The sequence below is a fragment of the Rousettus aegyptiacus genome, unplaced genomic scaffold (genome assembly GCF_014176215.1).
Source record: "Rousettus aegyptiacus isolate mRouAeg1 unplaced genomic scaffold, mRouAeg1.p scaffold_m13_p_7, whole genome shotgun sequence".
NCBI classification, from domain to species: Eukaryota; Metazoa; Chordata; class Mammalia; order Chiroptera; family Pteropodidae; genus Rousettus; species Rousettus aegyptiacus.
Genome location: NW_023416310.1, coordinates 48,254,395 through 48,275,871, shown reverse-complemented (window position 1 = coordinate 48,275,871; position 21,477 = coordinate 48,254,395). Strand labels below are relative to the sequence as shown.

Below are 21,477 nucleotides of genomic sequence, written 5' to 3'. Positions count from 1 at the left end.
ATTGGAACATGCCACTTTTGAGTGAATGGAGTAAGGCCATGGAGTAGCAAAACGGTCTTTAGTGCAAAATAACAGTATAACTTATCTTGTATATTTTTGAGGGAAAAAAGAGGAATGTGATTGCTTGTATAGAAGAAAGACTTTCAAGGAGAAGGTGAGCATCCTTTTGACCACAACATTTAGACTTTTCCTCTGATCTCTTATTTGCAAACCCTTATGTTAATACATTTAAAAAAAAAAAAACTTTGTATTTGTATCATACAGGCTTAGATATACCATATTTTAAATAATGCCCTCCCAAATAGATTTCCCCATTTAAAAAGTCAGCAACACTGGTGAGTGTCCCAGGCAAGTGTCTGTGTGGTCTCTGCTCCAGACCCTGTGTTTTAGGACTTCACCTCCCAGGTTCCCTCTAATCAAACCTCCCCATACTATATCCATTCAAGCCCCCAAGGCCCCACTAGGTGCCTGGCTAACTGGTCTCAAATAAAGGTATTAAGTCAGATGTTAAACATTGATAATGCAAAGTGCTCACGCAATCGTGTAAAGAGGGAATCTGGCGAGGGAAAAGATTTCAACCTCACTAGTAATCAAGAGAACAGAAATGTGATATGATTTTTCAGTTACCAAATGAGCAAAGGTGAAAAAGAATGACAATAGTAGAGTTTGAGAGAATTCAGAGAAAAATGTGAGGTCTCCTAGACATTGGGGAAAGTGTAAAACGGCACAAGCTTGGTGGAGAACAGTTTGACAACGTATGTCATATACTTATAAATATACAAACACAGCAACTCCGAGACTTTATCCAAGGAAATATTGGGCAGGGACCAAAGATATTCAAGCCAGCCTTGTTTATAATGAAGAATAATTAGAAATAATCCAAATAAATGTTCACGAAGTGAGGATCATTCATATCAATTATGCTTCATTTATATGGAATACTAAAGAACCTTTAAAATGATATGAATTTTATAAATATGAAAGGATGTCTTTTAGATACTATGGTGTCAGTAATTGCTTTCTACTATTATTATTCCTAAAAGAAACAAAGGTGATGAGAGATTAAGTAACTTGCCCATGGTCCACAACTAGTAATTAATGGAGCTGGGATTTGAAACCTGGTTGTCTGCTCTCTTACTACACTAATTAACCCAAATAAAGTGAAAGTCCCTTAAATACTCCCTTACCAGCAATCCCACCTCTCTCTTCAGAAGTAACCACTGTTAGTCATCGAACAGGTATCCTTCCAAATTTTCTGCTGGGCATTTTCAGACACACATGCACACACACGCAAATGTGTGTGTGTGTGTGTGTGTGTGTGTGTGTGTGTGTGTGTTGAAATGGTACTATCTATCTTGTCAGCAGGCATAGTTAATCCACAAACTTTTTACATCTGAGGGATATTCTGAATCATGAACATAGGGAATGAATGTGACCTTGACTCTGCTGAAAACTGGTGGTTACCATCACTTTACCCTAGCAAGGAAAGCTACAGTGAACATCCTGGTATTCATACTACTGTGTACAGCTGTATAATGATATTCCTGTGATAATCTTTCAGAAGTAGAACCACTGGGTCAAAAGACATGCACACTAAATGTCCAAAGAAGCTGCCCAATCTCCCACACCAAGAAGGCTGTTTTGCTATCATGTACATACATACACTGTATACATACATGCACTATACACATGTATACACTGTATATATGCATTTTATTTAAATACATATAGTATATACATAGATATATACATATATATGCTATACATATGTACAGTATATATGTAATATACTATACACATACAATGTATAGATACATACATATACTATATACATACATCTAGTAATTAAATTCTCACTCCCCCAACCCCCACCCCTGTTTTCACCAACACAGGAAGTTTTTAGTCTTTTTAATTTTTGCCAATATGTGAAGTAAAGAATGTTATTTCACTTGCAGTAATTTAAGCATCCTTAATTACTAGTAAACTTGAGCATCTTTTTATATGTTTATGAGCCATTTTTATGTCTTTTCAGAATTGTTCACTTTTCAGCTGGGTAATTTGAGTTTTTCTTATTGATGTGAAGGAGTTTTGTTATATTATAAGTATCAGTCCTTTGATGCTCTGTTGCAAATATTTTTCCAATATGTTGCATTTCTTTGAACTTCATTTATATCTTATTTTGTTATACAGAAGTCTATTTTTTGTTATGAAATATAATTATTATTCCTTTATGGTTTTATATTTTGTTTAGGATTCTACCTCCATGGCCAAGAATATAAGACTACTCTCCTATTGTCTCTTCTATTATATTTATACTTCTGCTTATAGATTTAAATGTTTTTATTTATTTAAATTGTGGTAAAACATACATAACATAAACTTTAGCGTTTTAAGTGTACAGTTCAGTGGCAGTAAGTACATTCATACTGTTGTGCAAACATCAGCATCATTTATTTCCAGAACTATTTTCTCTTGTAAAATTGAAACTCTATACCCATTAAACAGTAACTCCCCTCCCCACCTCACTTCAGCCCTGGTACACACACCATTCTACTTTCTCTAGGAATTCGACTACTCTGGGTCCTTCATAAAAGTGGAATAAGTCTTTGTTTTTTATGACTGGCTTATTTCACCTAGGACAATGTCTTCAAGTTTTGTCCATGTTGTAGCAAGTGTCAAAATTTCCTTCCTTTTTAAAGCTCAGTAATATTCTATTATAGATTTATTTTTATGTTTAGACTTTAATCTGTGAAGAATTTAATATTGCATTTGGTGAGAAGTCGGTGAGAAGTAATTTTTTATTTTTAGGTTGGTCATCTTTTAAACAACTCCTCTATCAAAACCCACATTCTTGTGGAAGCCCAAGTCTGTTTCTGGACTGTTGTCCCATGATCCTGGTCTATATCCAGACTGGAATCACACTGTTTTAATTACTCAATTTTTTCATCATGTTTTTATATCCGCCAGAAGCATGTCCCATCCCCATTCTCCTTTTTGAGACTTTCCCCAACCATTCTCCTTTTTTCAGAAGAACTTTAGAATTGGATAGTCATGATCCAAAAATACTACCTTAGGACTTTGTTTGGAATAGCTTAAAGCTCCCCACTAATTCAGGGTCGACATCTCACAAAGCTGAGCTAGGGGACCTTGTTCTCTAGGCCATCTGGTGCTACCCTTTGTAAGGGAGGTACAGGCAGGTGCTGCAGCTATACAAGGCCACCCCACCTGGGCCCCTGCCATCCAGCCTGTGATTCCAAAGCTTCTAAATTCCTATACATCCTTGGTTTAGTTTCTTTCCTCCCCCAGATGACATTTGAACTTTAACCTGAACTTTCAGAACCAAAATCCAGAGTGGATACTTAGAAACCTCAGACCCTGCTGTCCCTGCTCCCAGCAAACCACAACCATAAAGCAGACACTGAAAACATGTGTGACCAGCCCTGTTGTTATAGAATACCATAAAGTTCCCTCATTTTAAGTGTACAGTTGTGCAACCATCACCAAATCTAATTTTGAAACATTTCCATCGCACTAAAAAGATCCCTCCTGCCCATTTATGGTCATTTTCTGGATGCCGCTTTGCCCTGAGCATGAGGAATGGGACACAGAGTGAGGGGATCCCCAAGAGATCCTCTGCCTATGAGTCTAGAACCAATGCCCCAACATCATGGCTTGCAGGCCAGCACCCCTCTCCTGAGGAGACCCAGCTAGGGGCTTCTCTTGAGGGCACTGGCCATGCTGAGTCCCATCCTTACTTCTTCCAGGTGGATAAAGTTTGAAGAAAAGGTAGAGGAAGGAGGAGAACGCTGGAGTAAACCCCATGTGGCCACACTGTCCCTGCACAGCCTTTTTGAGCTCCGGACCTGCCTCCAGACGGGAACGGTGCTGCTTGATTTGAACAGTGGCTCCTTACCACAGATCATAGGTGAGGCAGCGACCGCTGAGGTCCCACAAACCAGGGCAACCCTTCCCCCTCCCGCCTTATGCCCACCCTTGGTCTATGTGACCTTCCCACTTGTGACACCTGCCTGATTCTACAGACAGGGCTTTGGGTCTGATGCTCCCAAGGCGGCATCACAGTTGCTCCAAGTTTCAGTCACATGTAGAGGTCTGATGGAGGAAAAGATCATCCTCTGAAATGCCATCTAGCAACATAGCAAAAAGGAGAGCAGCTCTTTAGCGTGGATCAGAGCCACCTGTTGCTGTGGCGACCTGTTTCTTATTAGGATGAGGGGCTCATCATTCATCTTTAGAAAATTACTTCTCATTCAACGGAGTGCCAAAAGGAGAAAATGGCTTGCCTTATCGTCCCTGAAACATTTGTGAATTTTATTCTAGCACATTCAAGTTCGCCAGAAGTGTTTTACCCAAAATATTTTTCTAAAAAGAATTCATGTTAGGACCAAAACCATTTAATACAATACTTCTGTGCTTCTTAGAATGCTTTGTTGTGTATGATTTCATTTACTTTTCACAGTTGATAGATAGACTTCTACATACACATGTGTCTACATGTGTGTGCACACATGCATACCCACGAGGACACACGCACCCTTTTACAAGTGAGGAGGCTGAGGGTTCATGAGTGACCCAAGTTTCAACAGTCTGTGGCAAAGATGGGACTATTTCCACATCCCTTGCCTCCTTTAGCTCACTTTTAATCCCACAAATAACAGATGGAACTGGAGACCCCATACCCCTGACCATTCTGTTCCTCACGGATGAGGCGTGTTTGTTTCCCACTTAGATGATGTCATTGAGAAGCAGATCGAGGATGGACTCCTGCGGCCGGAGCTCCGGGAGAGGGTCAGCTACGTTCTCCTGAGGAAACACCGTCACCAAACCAAAAAGCCCATCCACCGCTCCTTGGTCGACATTGGAAAGTCGGTCTCCTCCACCACCAGTGAGTCAGGCCCTGTGCTTGCAGGCCTTGGGCATGCTGGGGCTTGTGTCAGGCGCTGGTGTCCAGGTAAGCCCACCTTAGTGGCTGGAGAATCTTGGAACTTGGACGCTTCCTGAATTTTATGATCCTGGAGAAATTCCGAGGTTCTTGGGCTTCCTTAGCCTCCTTCAGTGGCAGGCCTCAGGGACCCAGGCACACCCCAGTGTTTTCTCCACCTGGAGCAGAACCATTTCTAGGAAGAGAATTGGTTCTCAGCCCTGGCTGTATCTCGCAGTCACCTGGGGATGTGAAACATGTTCTTAAACTGAGGCCCTACCCTGGAGCATTGTTTTCCATTGGTCTGGGGCTTGGCCTGGGAATAGGGGGTTTATAAAGCTCTCTAAGAATTCTTTGGTGTAGTCAGAGTTGCAAAATGCTGTAGATGTGGTGTGTTTACAGTAAGGGCTTGACGTTTTTCCACCAGACCCCCAAGAAGAGCCAAGAGCCTCGGCAGAAACCAAAGCACATCAAGGTGGTAGAAAGGACTGGGTCTTCTCAAGGGTGCCAAGGCTGGTAAACCTGGCAGCTGGTGTCATTCCGATTAGCAGAGCCTTGAGCTATTAGGGAGAATGGCTTGTCCCATGCATGCGTCTCAAACCTGCTACCCTCCACTCTTGATATCCCAGAGTTAAAATGCCGGGATGCTAGCCTTGCTAGGCCTGTCAGGTAAATGCAGCAATCAGAACAAACTTGATAAAGTTGCTAAATAAAGAGCCTTGAGGGATCTTTTTAGATGAACTGTTTGGAATGGGAAGTATTCAGCATATCATAATAATAGCAGATACATACTTGGCCCGTACCATCTTGCAGGCACATGTGATTATTCTCCTCATCTTCGCAATAGCCCTGTGACTAGGTAATGGTCTTGTCATCTCCATTTTACAGATGAAGAGCCTGAGGCACAGAGAGGTTAAGTCACTTGTCTAAGGTCACACAGTAAGTGATGCAATCAGGGATGAAGCCAGTCATCGACAACACCTGGTACCTATTTAATTGATTGGGTATCTATCTCACTTTAAACAGTACAGATATTTTCTCTAATCTTGTTCAGACTATAAATAGCTTAAAAAAAAAAAAAAAACTCCAAATAAGAAAAGAAACTAAAACAACCCAAACACTCTTTCTTCCTGGGAGGGGAAGAGATATGTCTTGCAGCCCAGCCTTATTTAGGCACAATGACAATAAATGTACCACGTTAATGGGAGAGGCTGTGCCATTCCAGCCAGACCGCCCCGGCAAACCCCTTCTGTTCCTCCTCCCAGATCGCAGCCCGGCGCGCAGCCCTGCAGCGGGCGCCAGCCTCCACCACTCCACGGAGGACCTGAGGGTGCGGCGAAGCGCCAACTACGGCCGTCTGTGTGAGTGCGTTCTCTGCCACTGCGCCACCGCTTCATCCCGGCCGTGGCAGCTGTGGCGTGTCAACTTTCAGAGACTTTCCAAGGCAGAGGAGCTAAAGATCAGGATCTGTCTAGAGTTCTCAGGACAGGTGTGGGAAGAAATCTTTCGACCCAAACCTGGGCTGCTCTCAGAGCCTGATTTACTACCGTAATTATCTGTATAACTACTCCCCAAACTGCAGCACTAAATCACATCCTGGCAGAATCAGCAGCCAATCCTATATGCTAAGCATTTGTGGATTAGTTTACACCTTTGCTTTCATCAAATTGATCATAAGCCCTGTTTCGAGGGTACTCTGTTTTGGGGTACTCTGAGAGAAGCCTCCTTAGAAACTGAATTAAAAACAGGTGAAGTATTTTCTCCCCGAACAGTCAAAGAATGTTCCTACCACTGGGTGACAGTCTCAAGCCATCACAACAATGAAACGCTGGCAGAGTCACTGCCCTCTGAGGCTGGGAATAGGGGCGGGGGCTTGTGAGGTACCTGGTCACAGACAGGGCTTTTTCAGACAATTCTTCATGAATGAACGGATGGGCGAGCTGTGAGGCAAAAAAAAAAAGAGGGAACTTGGAAAATGAAAATAAAAAGCAGTGTGAAAATAGAAATTCTACTTTCCTTTAAATACTTTTACTAAAATGCCATGGTATGACCAAGCACATCCCAAGGCTGTGGCCCTGCCAGGCCCAAAGAATGATGTGGGAGGAGATGTGGTTCCCCATCTGAGGCTTCAGCTGAAGTTTGTCACAGGCTTTTATCTCCGGGTCCTCTTAGTCCTCCCTGGATTTGATGATTCTATGTAGGGATGCCAGGAGGCAGCAGTCAGTAGGCATGAATGCCTCCTAGACAGGCCCTCTGCTCGCTTATTCATTGTGCTTGAGGTCGCTTAGCTCCTTTGCCAGGCTATAGTGGCAGGGGCTGGGATAAGAGGCATGAATAAGTAGTTACAGCACGCCCACCTTGAGGTGGTTCCCAGGACAGCTCAGAGAGGAGGGGTCGCTCACCTGATTCTTGGAAAATAAAGCGTTTTCCAGGAGCATGGAGGAGGGCATTCTAAACAAAGGAGACAAACAGCGAGTGAAGGGAAAACACTGTGAAGGGTCCTGTGTATTCAGGGAAATACCGAAGTGCAGTTCACCAGGTCCGCAGGGCCTATGGGAAAGAGGGTCACACTGAAGGGGGCCTATGTGCCCTGAAAAAAGACCGGCCTTTATTCGAAGGGTGGCAGAGACCCCTGAGAAGTTTTAAGCAGGGGCAGACTGTGCTCAGATTTTTATTTGAGAAAGAATAAACTAGAAGGGGAGGAGACTGGAAGCAAGAGTTTGGGCCTATGAGGACAAGAATGGAGAGAGAAGGTCAAGGTGGGAGTTGATGACTGGGGGGAGTGGGAGGCGGGGAAGAAGGTGGGGTCAAGGCCAGCACCTAGATCTCTGCTCTAATTGCCAGTGGGTGGGAGGGAGGGGCACCGGGTGCAGTAGGGTCTGTGGGGGGAGTCAGTTGGTGGAAGACAATGAGTTCCATTTCCCAGAGTGTTGAGTTTGAGGTGCCAGAGGAGTTGGGAGCTCCGGGGAGTGGTCTGGACTGGAGATCCCAGCTGGACATTCTCAGCCGATGTGGATGTGGAAGTGATGGGAGTGTGCGATTGACCAAAGGTGGAGGAGAGAAGCCTCTCGAGGGGCTGAGGGGAAAATAAGACCCTGAGGAAAGCCCAGCAGGAGAGGGTCCTAGATGGAAAGAAGAGGAGGGGAGACAAGGGAGCATGTTCTCAAAGTGAGGGGATGCCCTAGGCCACAGAAAGCCAAGAGGTAACAGGTGTAAGAGTGCCTCTGGATCTGGCTGATCTTCTCCTGCCTTAACCAAAGGGAGGAACTAACAGGCACTTCAGGTAAGTCACCACTACAGGTCTCTCCATGGGGAGCCCACCTTCCCATCCTCTGCCGGCCCAAATCCCTGTCTTTAAAGACTCACATGGATCATGGAGGATGGAGCTGAAACGGGTCTTCTCTTCTCCAACAAGATCCAAGCTTAGTGATACCTGGCACCTCACCTGATAATGTGTCCGTGTCTCTCCCCACCCCTATGGCCTGGCATAGAGCAGACATCTTGGTCTCTGTCCAAGAAGGTGGGGTGAAGGGTAGAGAGGAGAATGCAGCAGATCAAGGAGTAAGAAGGAAGAAGTAGAACCTGGGATCTGGCAACCCTTTTAGGAAAGCTGCCATTGAAGGGAGGAAAAGAGAGTGGAGGTGAGTTCAAGGAGGCTTCAGGATTAGGGGAAAGGGGGCTCTTGCTTTGGTTAAGAATAGAGGAGAAGCATGTGTAAGGACCAAGGGAAAAGGACATATGAGTGTCTGGCTTCCCCTGATGGACCTTCTTTTCCTTGTCTCCTAGGTCACGCCCAGAGCAGAAGCATGAATGATATTTCTTGCGCTCCAAACACTGATCAGGTAGTAAAGCCCCCGCACCGGGCTGCAGTGGAGGGCCAGGGCAGGGAGAAGCCTTTGGTTTCGGGGGTCAGGACCCCCTGCGTACAGGACTTCAATCCCATGAAGGAGCAGGAGTCCCCAGGAAGGACCTGGATGGGGGCTCTGGGCTGCCTTGGTGACTCTGCCCAGTCCGTCACTTGGGTACTGACTGAGGCCAAGTGTTGGCTCTGTGTCAAGCCCTGGGAGGTGTGGGGGGCAGAGAAGTATGATCAAATGAGGTGCCAGAGGTCCCTGAGCTTGGACTTTGTTGGAGAGAGAAGACCAGCATGCAGAGTTCACCACCTGCATGACACACGAGTACCTGTAGAGATGGAGTGGGGATTCAGGCTGGTAGAGACAAGTAATGGGGCCTTCGTGTGGGGACAGCAATGACACTGAGTCGATTGGACTGCCCAATAGTGCGTCTTCTCCTTGCCTGAGCAGGATAAAGTCACTTTCTGTCCCTCACCAGCTTGGCTGAAATCATCTTGAGGAGATCAGAACCCTACAAACAGGCCGGGTTCGTGTTCTAAGGCCCACAGCCAGGAATCCCAGAGAAACCACTTCCGTTCCAACTCCTGCGCATCTCAAAGACAGAAGTTCTCATGACCCCCTTGCTTGTGCCCCTAGGAGTAGGAAGAAAGGTGATTTTTAAAAACCCTGAAATTTAGTGAGAACTCCTCAGAGTGACTGCCAGAACTTCAAGGCACCCCAAGTTTGGTGACAGGCAAACCAAAAGCAGTTCCTCATGTTGGTGTCCCGAGGGCCCTGTGGTGGCCAAAATAATAAAACAGCGATAACGGCATCAACCAACATGTAAGTTCCACACGCTGCACACACCACACGTGCTGAGTGTTTTCTGGGCATCTTTATTATCATCTCCAGTCTACTGAGAACACTGAGGCTTGAAGAACGTGCCCAGGTTCGTGCGGCTGCAAGGTGGCAGAACGATGATTTGATCTCAGCAGTCTGCCTCCAGAGCCCTTAATTTGGAAGTGATCAAGGAATGAGTATTCTGGGATATTCAGAGAAGGCTCTCACTTTATTACCTATGGTGAAGCACGCGGACAGTGGGGCCACGATAGCGAAGCGTTGCCTAATCGAAGTCTTTCACAGCCTGTTTTAATAAACGTCTAAATGGTAATAAGAACACTAGCCGCCACTTCCCGCAGGCAACGCTGCCTTGACTTAGGGATCGAGCCCAGCCCAGGCTCTCTGAGCTGACCAGGTGATGCTGCTGCTTCGCAGTATTTGCGGCAGCAGCCACGGCCTGTTGTTGGAAGAGCAGTTTGTCTGTCAGTCGGCGCCCTTTAGGTGCATGCAAGCCCTGAGGCGTTTGCTCTGCAGGCTCTTCACCACTCCGGCCCGCCCTGGGCAGGTCAGCATGTTTCCAGGGAGCAATGTATGGATTCAGACAGCACGGCTGTCTTGGTGTGGTGACTCAGCAGAGCAGAACCAGAGTCCTCACGGGTTCAGCAAGTGGGGTCAGCAAGGCCAAGTGTCTGGTCCGGACCATGGCTAAGCCAGGGTGGCCAGAACACCAGAATGGCCCGTTTCTGGGATGTCGCCACCCGACCTCCTAACCAAACATGTCACCACCGCCTGCAAGGGAGGGTCATGAGCCTATTTCAGGTCCTCTCCTTTCCTAGCTGGAGTGTGCTGGTTGGGCTACGGCATTGTTGCTGTCAAAGCCTTGTTCTCCAGGGCCCTTCTGTCTTCTATTCCCTGGACCCGCTCCCGCCTGGTGCTCAAGGGCACAGAGGAGGCAGGGGACGGCAGCCTCCCTGGCACACCAGCCCTCCATCCCGAAGAGCGCTGCTTCTGAGTCAGCTGACTGCAGCTGGGACAAAGAGACTTTTTGAGTTGTGGGGACTCTGGCCTTTTTCTGTTAACTCCTGCCCTTGCTCGTTCTCAGGGTCCTTGGGGCTGTTGAACAAATGGTTGTGGAGAGTTTTATTTTTTTGACTGGATTTAAAAGATTATAAGGGTGCAGTCCTTGCTCACATGCCTTTTCTCACACTGCTAAGCCACCCAGCCCAGTGTGTATCACGCCCGCCATGAGTGGATCAGGAAACGGCTATGGGCCCACAGGGTCAGGACCTGCTGGCCAGGCCCATGCCCACAACTAACCCCGCCCCAGTTTAGGAGGAGAAACAAAGAACCTGTGTCTCCACTAAGCTTATGAGAAATAGACATTTCTGTGCCCACAGGAGAGGCTCTGGCCAAGTGGGAATGGTGGCAAACTTGTGGTGTCCACAGGATCTCTCCGCAGTGCCCACCTCCTCCTTCTGGGCCCTTTCTTCCTTTGTTGATCACTGTGGACTTCCACCAGCCCTGCCCTCCCAGATGTTCCCTCTCTACCCTCTCTCTACAAAATCGTCTGTCCCCTGCCCATCCCCTTGCTGCCCAGAGGAAAAGCACTGAAAAATGAATGCATCCTAAGAAGTATTCTTGCATGTGACTGTCCTTGGGGCGTTTTCGTTGCAAAAGGGGACTCAAGAGAAGACAAGGTCTTACCCTAAAAATGACATCATAAATGCAGAGAGCGGGAATAATTTTGGGAAGAGGGCTTGTCTCCAGCACCTCTCCCATCAGACCCCACTTGCTCTGCCTGTTGGACCTTCCTGCCCTGAATAGACACCAGCCAGAGGGACTGGAGCGAGGGCACCTGAACAGTCTCAGTTGCAGAGTCTCAGAAACTATGAGTTTCCTGGGAGGTCCCTGGGGGTGACTTGGGGCCCCCGAAGTGTCCTGCAGAGGCCTAGGGGTTCCTGTTAGCCAGGAAGCAGGCGGCAAAGAAAAAACAAAGTGTGTCCGCTGTGGCCATCAGAAGAGATTTGTCCCTCCCACAGCCACCCAAGGTGAAGGCAGAAAGGAAGGGGTGGGCAGCCGGAGTGTAAGAGCCAAGACTTCTGTCTGCTCGGGCCTCACCAGCTGGGGAATGAGGCGTGACATCCAGCAAGCCCAGGACTCTCTTCTCTGACCCCTCAACTCACTCTTCAGTTGAACAAAGTTTTCATCCATCACGGAACATCTTAGGGATCAAGTCATTGCTTGTTCCTTCCATGTAAAAAGGCTTAGTTGGTCGCTGGGGTTAATCAACTTTGAGTCTCTTCACCTGCAGAAAGGGGAAGAGTGGTTATTTCTTTCAGTCTCTTGAGAAATGCAGAGAGAACTTTTTAAAGATAGGCCCCACAGCAATCTGAAGTGGGGCGAGGGAGTGGGAACTGAAACCACTGCGTGTAAGTGACCACGAAAGTCTCTTTTCCCCTCCTCGACCAGCGGAAAAACAAATTCATGAAGAAGATCCCTAAGGACTCAGAAGCCTCCAACGTGCTCGTGGGCGAGGTGGACTTCCTGGACCAGCCCTTTATCGCCTTCGTGCGTCTCACGCAGTCGGCCATGCTGGGAGGAGTGACCGAGGTGCCCGTCCCCACCAGGTGAGGGCCGTTGAAATCTGCCCACCACACCTGCCCTCAGGTGGCCAGCTGTCCATGCAGTCAGCACACAGCACTGGTGAAGACACTGCTGAAGCATAGAAGGAAAATTAGGGAATTGGCTGGGGAGAGAAATCTTCTGACTAGGGAAGAGTTTTACAGAGTTTATTTAAAATAATCGTTTAAAAGCAGGAGCTAACAGCTGGGAGAGATGCTGTTGGATGCGCTCTGGAACGCCCACCCAGGGGGGAGCTCATGGGAGCAAGAAGGAAATGTCTCTCCAAAGCAAATATGGAAGTCGAAAGAGGGAAGAGACAAGTTTCTCACTTTCCTCCTCTTCCTCCTTCATCCTCTTTGCAGATTTCTGTTCATACTGCTGGGACCTTCTGGGAGAGCGAAGTCCTACAATGAAATTGGCCGTGCCATTGCAACCCTCATGGTGGATGATGTAAGTGGTAACGAAAAACAATGCCGTGGCTTGCGCATCGAGCACAGTGCGTTGATTCATTCTCTTATCCAGCAAGCATGTTTGAGCCTACGGTGTGCCAGCCTCCGTGCAGGGCGCTGAAGATTATGCGAATGAGGGAATAGACACTGCACTTTAGGAACGCCAACCGAGTCGAGGAGACAGACCTATAATACAGACAGCCTGGGAGGCTTCGCACACTGAGGGGCTTTAAAGCTACGGATGAGCACGAGGCAGGTAGACCCAGCACAAGCCTAGGAGGCAGGGATTCCAGACAAAGGGAACAGGGGCCAAGATTCAGAGACAGAGAAACTGGATGGAAAGGGTTCATGTAGGCTCGGCGTTAGAGCTTCGAGAGCAGGAGATGACATGAAGAGGCAAGTCAGAGCACACAGAGCCTGTGAGCAGGGCAAAGAGTTCACACTCTGTCTCTGGTGGGATGAGCAGCCTAGTGGATCTTACACACAGACTTGATGAGGTCAGATCCGTAAGTCAGAAAGAACACGATGGAGACAGTGTGGAATGAGGCAACCCAGCCCTCCAAGGATGAAGGGCTAGGGAGTTATAAACAGATTTGAAATAGGTGAGCTTCTCAAACTGGGCTCTGAACAGGTTTTCTAATGAGTTCGCAAGACTACAAAAAAGGTAAAGTCACTTAACCAACGCCTGACAGCTGGAACATGAAGACCTGGCCTTCAGCTCCAAGCGGCGCCATCTGCCCCCAAAGCTGCTGTTTCTCACTGGGCCTTGTTTCACTGGCCGATCTGTTTTCATCTCAAAAACTGAGAGCAAATTGGCAGCAGGATCAATGGTTCAAAGAGATCTTCTTTGAAACTGTGCGGTGTGCTCCCAGGATGTGGGTAGAAGGGGACATAGGCCAGAGAGCTGACCTTTCCCTTTCTCTTTGCTGCCAGCTCTTCAGTGACGTGGCCTATAAAGCCCGCAATCGGGAGGATCTGATCGCCGGGATTGACGAGTTTCTAGATGAGGTCATCGTCCTTCCCCCTGGAGAATGGGACCCAAATATCCGAATCGAGCCCCCCAAGAAGGTGCCCTCTGCGGACAAGAGGTGAGTATGTGAATGGAAAGGTGACAAGAGGAGAAGTGGTCCAAAGGGAGCTTCAAGTCTGTTCCTTTCTTTTTTGGATTTGAGCGAAAGATGTCAGCTTACATGGGTTTATACTACACTCCTCCAGTTCCATATCATTTCTCTAAAAAGGAAATCAGAAGCAAGTATGCTAAACTTGAACATCTGTAAAATCTGGGTGAACTGTGTGTGGGCATTGTTCTACAATTTTCTGCATTTTTCTCTGTATTTTAAGATATTTCATGATTTTTGTTGGAGAGGTGTTCCAGGGACAGTCCTGGAGGGGCCGAGCCCTTCCCAGAATTGGAGCCACACTGTCCCACGTCCCCTTTCTCCTTCCAGGAAATCCGTGTTCTCCCTGACCGAGCTAGGCCAGATGAACGGCTCTGTGACGGGAGGTGGCGGAGCAGCTGCAGGAGGTGGCGCTGGAGGTGGAGGCGGCGGTGGTGGCAGCAGTGGAGCAGGAGCCGGAGGGAGCAGCGGGAATGACCGAGAGATGCCGGCCATGCATGAAATCGGGGAAGAACTTATCTGGACAGGAAGGTGCCCACCCTAGCTAGTGACAGTCAACACTAGCTGTCCTTTGCACTTGTCTCCTTCCTACTCACTTTGTAGGAAACTTCCCCACCTCTCCCTGCAGCACCCACTTCACACCATGGGGTCCGGCCATTGCACACTTTTCTTCCCCACACCCTCATAGCCCCTCCTGCATCCAGAAAAAAACGGTTCCTGCAGAAGTGGGGAAACAGGACCCAGCACAGGAGTGGAGGAACCCAAACTTTTCTCGAGATATCCTTTGTTACCTCTATCAGTTTTATAGAACTGCCATAACCAAGTACCACATACTAGGTCCCAGTCAGACCAGTGACTTAAACAATAAGAACTTATTCTCTCATAGTTCTGAAGGCTACAGTTCCGAATTAAGGTGTCAGCAGGGCTGCGCTCCATCTGAGACTCGGGGTAGGATCCCTCCTTGTGTCTTCCTAGTTCTGGTGGTGCCTTCAGTCCTGGGTGTTCCTTGACTTACAACGGTACCACTTTAATCTCTGCCTCTGTCATCACATGGTATTCTCCCCCACGTTTCCATTTTCACATGGCATTTCCCTCTTCTTATGAGGACACCAGTCATATTGGATTCAGGCCCACCATAAATGACTACATCTGCTAAGACCTTATTTCCAAGTAAGGTCACATTCACAGGTACCAGGGGTTAAGATTTCGATATAACTTTTGGAGGAACACAATGAATCTGTGTTATAGTCTGAGATGTCTATGTCTCCTAAATTTAGACCCACCTGTTCTTTACCAATCACAGGTGCTCTGCAGATGATCAGGGACATGGGGAGGATGGCCATCTGTGGACACCAGGACTTCCATTCCCCATGGAGTGTTAGGTCTACCCCAAGACATAGTCCCATCAGGCCTTCCCTCCCCCATTTAGGCTGTCCCAATGGGGAGGGCATCGACCAGAAACTTCAGTCTTGAGAGAGTTCCTCCCTGGTCTTAAATATTCTGGTGGAAAGATTCCTTCCCTCATCCACTCCTAGTCAAGTTCCCTTCCTCACCCCAGATTCTGCAGGCTCCTGTAAATAGCCCTGTCCCTGTGCTGGTGTTTGGGGTGAGAAAGCAGCCCTTTGGCCTGTCTTGAGCAGGTTCTTCGGTGGCCTGTGTCTGGATGTCAAGAGGAAGCTGCCCTGGTTCCTAAGTGACTTTTATGATGGCTTCCACATCCAGTCCATCTCTGCCATCCTATTCATCTACCTCGGCTGCATCACCAATGCGATCACCTTTGGTGGGCTTCTGGGGGATGCCACTGACAATTATCAGGTATGTGTGAGTGGGCCATGAGTGCAAACCTCAGTAAGATCTGCTGCCACCAGGTGGCGGTAAGGAGCTTTGTCCTGTAACCCCAAAACCAAAGCTGGGGTTTCATCTACCATCCAGGTTTAGACCATCACTTTTAGTAATCTTTTGCCCTTCAAAAAATTAATATCAATCCAACATTATTAAAATATCAAAAGCTAAATCATGTTACTAAAGACCGAATTTAAGGATGATGTAAATAGATTAAACTCTAAGGGGTATCATCTATTTTATTTGATACTTTTCCCACTGATGGTTAGATGAACTTAATCAGCACAATTACTTCTTTAAAAAACACAAAACCTTAAATTCTTAGCTTAGAGTTAAGGCATTTTTAGAAAGATAGTAAACTGTTACTATAACAGCGACATAGTCTTCCCTGAGGAAGAACATCAACTCAGCAGACACTAGCTTGAGACCCAAACAACAATCTTCTCTGAAGGGGACCTTCAAGATATAACCATTGGAAAGCTCAGAGCATTCAGGTGAAGACTCATTTTCCCAGAAAAATTGAAATGAATGCCTATCTCCTGTCCACACCACTCTCCTGAGCTTCAGTCCACTATCCAGATGCCTCCTGGGCACGTTCATATAGCTGCCCCTTGTGGACCCCAATTCACCGGGCCTACACTGCATCTTCCCTTCACTCCACCAGTACAGCGAGTGGGTGACACCATGGTTCACCCGGCTGTCTGTGCATTGACTCACAAATCCAGCTTCTCCAAGTGGCCCTCATGACATGGTCCTACTTGCCTCATGCCTCATCTCCCAAGATTCCCTTTCTCAGATTCCTGTCCTCCTCACGCATTCTGCATTATTTTCCATTAGTCATCATCATCTTTCAGTTCTCTAAAGGCATGTTCTCTTCCACATTCGGCCATTGTAAACAAACACCATTCCTCTTCCTGAGATACTCTTCCTCATCACTCCATTTACCCTCTTCTCCTGGCCAATTCCCTGCTCAATGTTTAGGTCTCAGTTTCCATGTATTCACCTCTTGGAAGGGCTTCCCGACCACCCTTTCAGTCCTCCTGTGTGCTCCCATAGCACCCCAACCTTATCCCAGCTTATCATACTCCTTGGCAGTGGTTCTCAATAAGGGATGATTTTGACACCCACCTCCACCCCTCCAGGAGACATTGGGCTATATCTAGAGACAGTCTAGGTTGTCAAAACTGGGGGAGGGTGCTACTGGCATCTGGTGGGTAGAGGCCAAGAATGCTGTTAAACATCGTACGAGACAGCTCCCCACAACAAAAATAACCAGCTCAAAATGTCAACAGTGCTGAGGTTGAAAAACTCTGCTGTGTAAAAGTCATGTGGTTACTTGTCTGTACCTCCAACTAGACTGAAGATGCGTTATCTTGTTTGCTGATGGGTCCTCAATATCTAGCACAATGCCAGATATACAGTAGGTACCTAAAGGATTTCAAATTAATGAATGAATGGTCTAACCTCCAAAAGCACCTAACAAATATTTGAATGAATAAATGATTGGAATGATGAATTGGGCTGAGCTGAGAATAGAATGGGACAAGCAGAACCATTGGCAGCCCTGTTTTCAAGGCCCTAGGTTACCCAAAGGAAGTTGCCTGGGCCCTTTATCCAAATGTAATTCAAGAGAGTGATGCTGGTGAATGTGGGGGGCGGGTTGTAGAGTGGGAGATGGGGAGCAAAATTTGGGGAGCAGAAGGCTTGGAATAAAGGATGAGCACTGTGGCCTGGGTCCCAGGTGAGATAGCTGGGTTCTATTTTGTGCCAAGAGGCCCTTCTCCTGCCTCTATGGAGCCTCAAACTCCTTGTGCCCCCAGGGAGTGATGGAGAGCTTCCTGGGCACTGCCATGGCCGGCTCCTTGTTCTGCCTCTTCTCGGGACAGCCTCTCATCATCCTCAGCAGCACAGGGCCCATCCTCATCTTCGAGAAGCTCCTCTTTGACTTTAGCAAGTAGGTGCCCCTTGGTGGCCCCCAGTGCCTGTTCTCACTCCTGGGGCAGTCCACTGAGGTTGGGGCGGAAGAATAAGCCCAAAGGGGAGGTAGGGGTAGGAGGTACCAAGCTGTCTTTACCTATGCGAAGGACTACTGGGTGGTCCCTCCTGAATCCCTCCAGCTACCTGCTTTAAAGCCATCTGAGTGCATATTAACCTAGCTGATGGGGAGACATCCAGGCAAGATGAGAGAAGAGAATTCATGCCACTCTGCTCGTGAACAATTTTGACTTGGAAGTCAGTCCAGTGTATGAAAAGTCTTGAGTTGGAGGTCAGAAGGCTACATCCTCACCTGAGCAGCTCCTGTCACCACTCCAGGCTCAGTTGCCTCATCTACAACATGGGACTATTTCTAAGACCTAACCCAGCTCTGTCAGTTTGAAATTCCTCGTTTTGTTTTTTCATTCACTCTGGACGTTTGTTCCAAATTGTGAGACATGAGATGTCCTAGCACCTACATGCCACCCCCATGAGATTCTCATAATTCTCAAAGACCAAACAACCCCACCTAGGAATTGTCCCTGTCCCCAGTCCTCTTGCAGTTTTTAGGTGGGCATCTGTGCCATGGGGGGGGCAGATGAACTTCTTGGGGGTTCTGGGGTATGTCTAGGGAGCCAAGCACAGTCTGAGCTGGAGGCACCCCCTTTCCTCTGCCTTCCAGAGGCAATGGCCTGGACTACATGGAGTTCCGCCTCTGGATTGGCCTACACTCAGCCGTCCAGTGCCTTATCCTGGTGGCCACAGACGCGAGCTTCATCATCAAGTATATCACCCGCTTCACCGAGGAGGGCTTCTCCACCCTCATCAGCTTCATCTTCATCTATGATGCCATCAAGAAGATGATTGGTGCCTTCAAGTACTACCCCATCAACATGGACTTTAAGCCTGACTCCATCACCACCTACAGATGCGAGTGCGTCGCTCCAGACACAGGTGATCAGGAACCCCAATGGTGCCCTGGGCTCCCACCCCCTCCCCCCTCCCCCACTCTCTCACTTCACATCTCTCTACTCAAATGTAGGAGGGTGAGCCTGCTTAGGAGGGCAACTACTGTCGCAAGGGAGCAAATGCAGGTCTTGAACCCAGTGTTTGGAAGAAAGCCAAAGGGACAGTGGCTGTAATGAGGATCATAATACCAGAGATGAGAGTCATAATCAGGAGTGAGCAGGAACACCCCAAGAAGAAGGCCTGCTTTGCCTCAGTGTGGGGGTGATGGGGAGGCCACACCTGTCAGGAATGCTGCCCAAGGTCCCTGCTGCAGGCCAAAGGTGGACCTGATGGGGCCTAAAATCCCTTCTAGTTCCATGAGAGCATGATATCACAAGCTCTCCATGACTTTGCTCCCAGAATGTAAGGTGAGGCCACACCAGAGAGATGAACATCCCTACAGATGAGGATACATCTAAGGTGGAAGGCTGGTCAGGGTGAGGGAAGGTTTGACAACCATGTCATTTGAAAAACAATTGGAGAACCTGGGGTTATTCAGCATCTTGGAGAGGTATGAGAGAAGGACTGTCACGTCACAGGGGTCCCTGATTCACCCTGTGTTACTACAGGATGCAGAACAAGGAGCAAGAAGCAGAAGCTCCAGGGAACAAGATGCTGACTAAATTCAGGGGATAACTTAGAGCGGCAGGAGCCATCATCCTGAGTATTAGCCCCACTGGGTGGCCGCAAACTACTTGGACACTACCTAGATGTCCATCTGCCAAGGGTGTTATAAAAAGGACCCCTGCACTGGACAGGGGGCTAAATCAACAACTGGTCAATCCTCTATGCCAATCCTATGGTTCCTTTCTGACCAAAAAATTGTCATCTGTAAAGTTAGAGCATCCCATATTCTGAACCCCTGACCTCCTTCCCAGTCATAATCATGACCCAAAGAGCCTTCAGTGGGATGTGCCCAGAGTGCCCAGAATGCTCCGGAGCAGGACCCAGAAATCCATTCATATTTCTGAGTACCACCAGGCTGAAACTACAGAGAGAAAACTGAGGTCCAGAGACCACCCGAGGTCACAGCGAACTTTGGTTTCTCTAGCTGTAAGAGAGGGACATCAATGCTGGCCCTACCAGTCTCATGGAACTCTTGCGAGGTATCCAAATTGGGTAGGAGGAAATAAGTAGATATTGTGTTGCTCAGCCCTTTAACAATACTATCAATTAAAAAAATGTATCATAAGTCAATCAAAGATATATGCTGCACAATTATCGTGCACCCTGTTTCAGTCTAGGCCGTGCGGAGATAAAGTTGTCCTGGTCATAGGGAGTATGATTCTGGTAGTGTCCTCTCTCCCTGCATCACTGCACTGATTTTGTAAAGAAGTCCAGACTTAATTTTTTTTCTATCATTAATTTTGAGTTATTCCATTTAACTCCAATGATGAGTGAATGGACACATTGTCCCAAGCTGGGACACCTTGGTTGCCCATGGAATCAAGGCGATACTACCTGTAGGCCTTTTTTGTTCTTCCCTACAGCAAATCCCACCTCTGTGGGCTGGGCCCCATCATGGTATTCTCATGTGCTACTTGTGCCCTCTGTAGATGCATTGCATTGAACACAAATATTCCTACAAACAAAGCTTTTGGAAATACATGTCCTTGTTATCTTTTAGGAATGAACAGCCCAAATTCTGGGGTCATGTGAGGGTCTTTGGCCATCCTGAGCATCCTGTGTCCACAGGAGAAACCAAATCCAGGGGTATCCTAGAAACAGGGCATGTAGAAGCAATAAGACAGGATTTGAGGGGCATAAAGAAATTTAACTGCCTCCAAACAGCATCCCCTCTGGACTGACCCAGGTGCCTGATGTCACCTCCTATTTCTGGGTCATGTTATTGCCACGGTTCTCAAAGTGTGTCCTCCGGACTGGGAGCATCAGCACCATCTAGGAATTTGTTAGAAATGCAAAGTCTTGGGCCCTATCCCAGACCTGTTGAATCAGAAAGTCTGGGGTAGCACCATCTGTATATTAACAAGCCTTCCAGGTGATTCTGATGCATACTTAAGTTTGAGAGCTATTGCTCTGTTGAACTAGTAATTAGGAATACTGAGCCATTATTAACCACTAACTAGTAAGATTGGACGTTCAGTTTCTTCGCAGAGAACAAAGGAACTGAAACTAAGACAAGTTAGGTTTGATTAGAAGAATGAGAAAAGGAAAGTTCTAGACATTTAGGAGACTGAGGAGGGGGGAACTCACTGAGGAGGGTTTCTTTCTCAGTCCATGGACTACTCGTGTATCAATTGTTTCATATTCCTAGTTTTACTGTAAAACCCAGTCTGACTATGGCACACTATCACACATTGTCACTCTTCATCTATCATAAGAGCTTGTTTAGGGGCACGCTCTTTTAAAATTTAATCTTGTTTCCATTGTAACTGATTTGTATTCTGTTTACGGACGCTGCACACACTGACTTGGCTGCTTTCAATCCCAAGTGAGTACCGTTTATAAACACTAGAATTTTAAAATATTTGATACTTGGACACTCTCTGGAATTTGCCATATTATATCTCTTCCTTCTTCTCAAAGTGGCTTTCAGATAAATCATACAAAGTTCTCAATATAAAAGAATGGCTAAGCCTCAGCAGAAGACATCAAGGACGGTCTGGTGTGATACCACGGCAGTGGAAAGGCATCTGAACTCACCAGGCTCAGGCATTAGCTGGGAGTCCTCTAGCATTTGTGTGCATAGCCCTGAGTTAGCCTTCACGCCCACCTTCTCTGCTCCATGGTTCATTGCACGTCACACAATGGTCAGTGGTATGAGAAAAGAAAGCAAATGTCCATGGCGGCTATGGAGCGAAGCTTTCTTCAGAACAATCATAACAAACTTC

The 21,477-nt window shown here is 47.4% G+C and overlaps 1 protein-coding gene across 7 annotated transcripts in view; it reads left to right on the top strand.

The window, feature by feature from the left end:
• Positions 1-21,477, top strand: part of SLC4A5 (solute carrier family 4 member 5) — a 97,326-nt gene that overhangs the window by 49,684 nt on the left and 26,165 nt on the right. For 5 of the 7 annotated variants that reach the window (XM_016130631.2, XM_016130628.2, XM_036224429.1 and 2 more), the window contains 11 exons: positions 3,765-3,925; positions 4,748-4,969; positions 6,205-6,300; positions 8,726-8,781; positions 12,082-12,239; positions 12,597-12,684; positions 13,617-13,771; positions 14,132-14,332; positions 15,442-15,616; positions 17,464-17,597; positions 18,300-18,571. In XM_016130631.2, the coding sequence (XP_015986117.2) occupies positions 3,765-3,925; positions 4,748-4,969; positions 6,205-6,300; positions 8,726-8,781; positions 12,082-12,239; positions 12,597-12,684; positions 13,617-13,771; positions 14,132-14,332; positions 15,442-15,616; positions 17,464-17,597; positions 18,300-18,571 (1,718 nt within the window). The remainder of the gene's footprint in view (positions 1-3,764; positions 3,926-4,747; positions 4,970-6,204; positions 6,301-8,725; positions 8,782-12,081; positions 12,240-12,596; positions 12,685-13,616; positions 13,772-14,131; positions 14,333-15,441; positions 15,617-17,463; positions 17,598-18,299; positions 18,572-21,477) is intronic. The other 2 variants (XM_016130629.2, XM_016130632.2) reach the window with 1 other exon arrangement.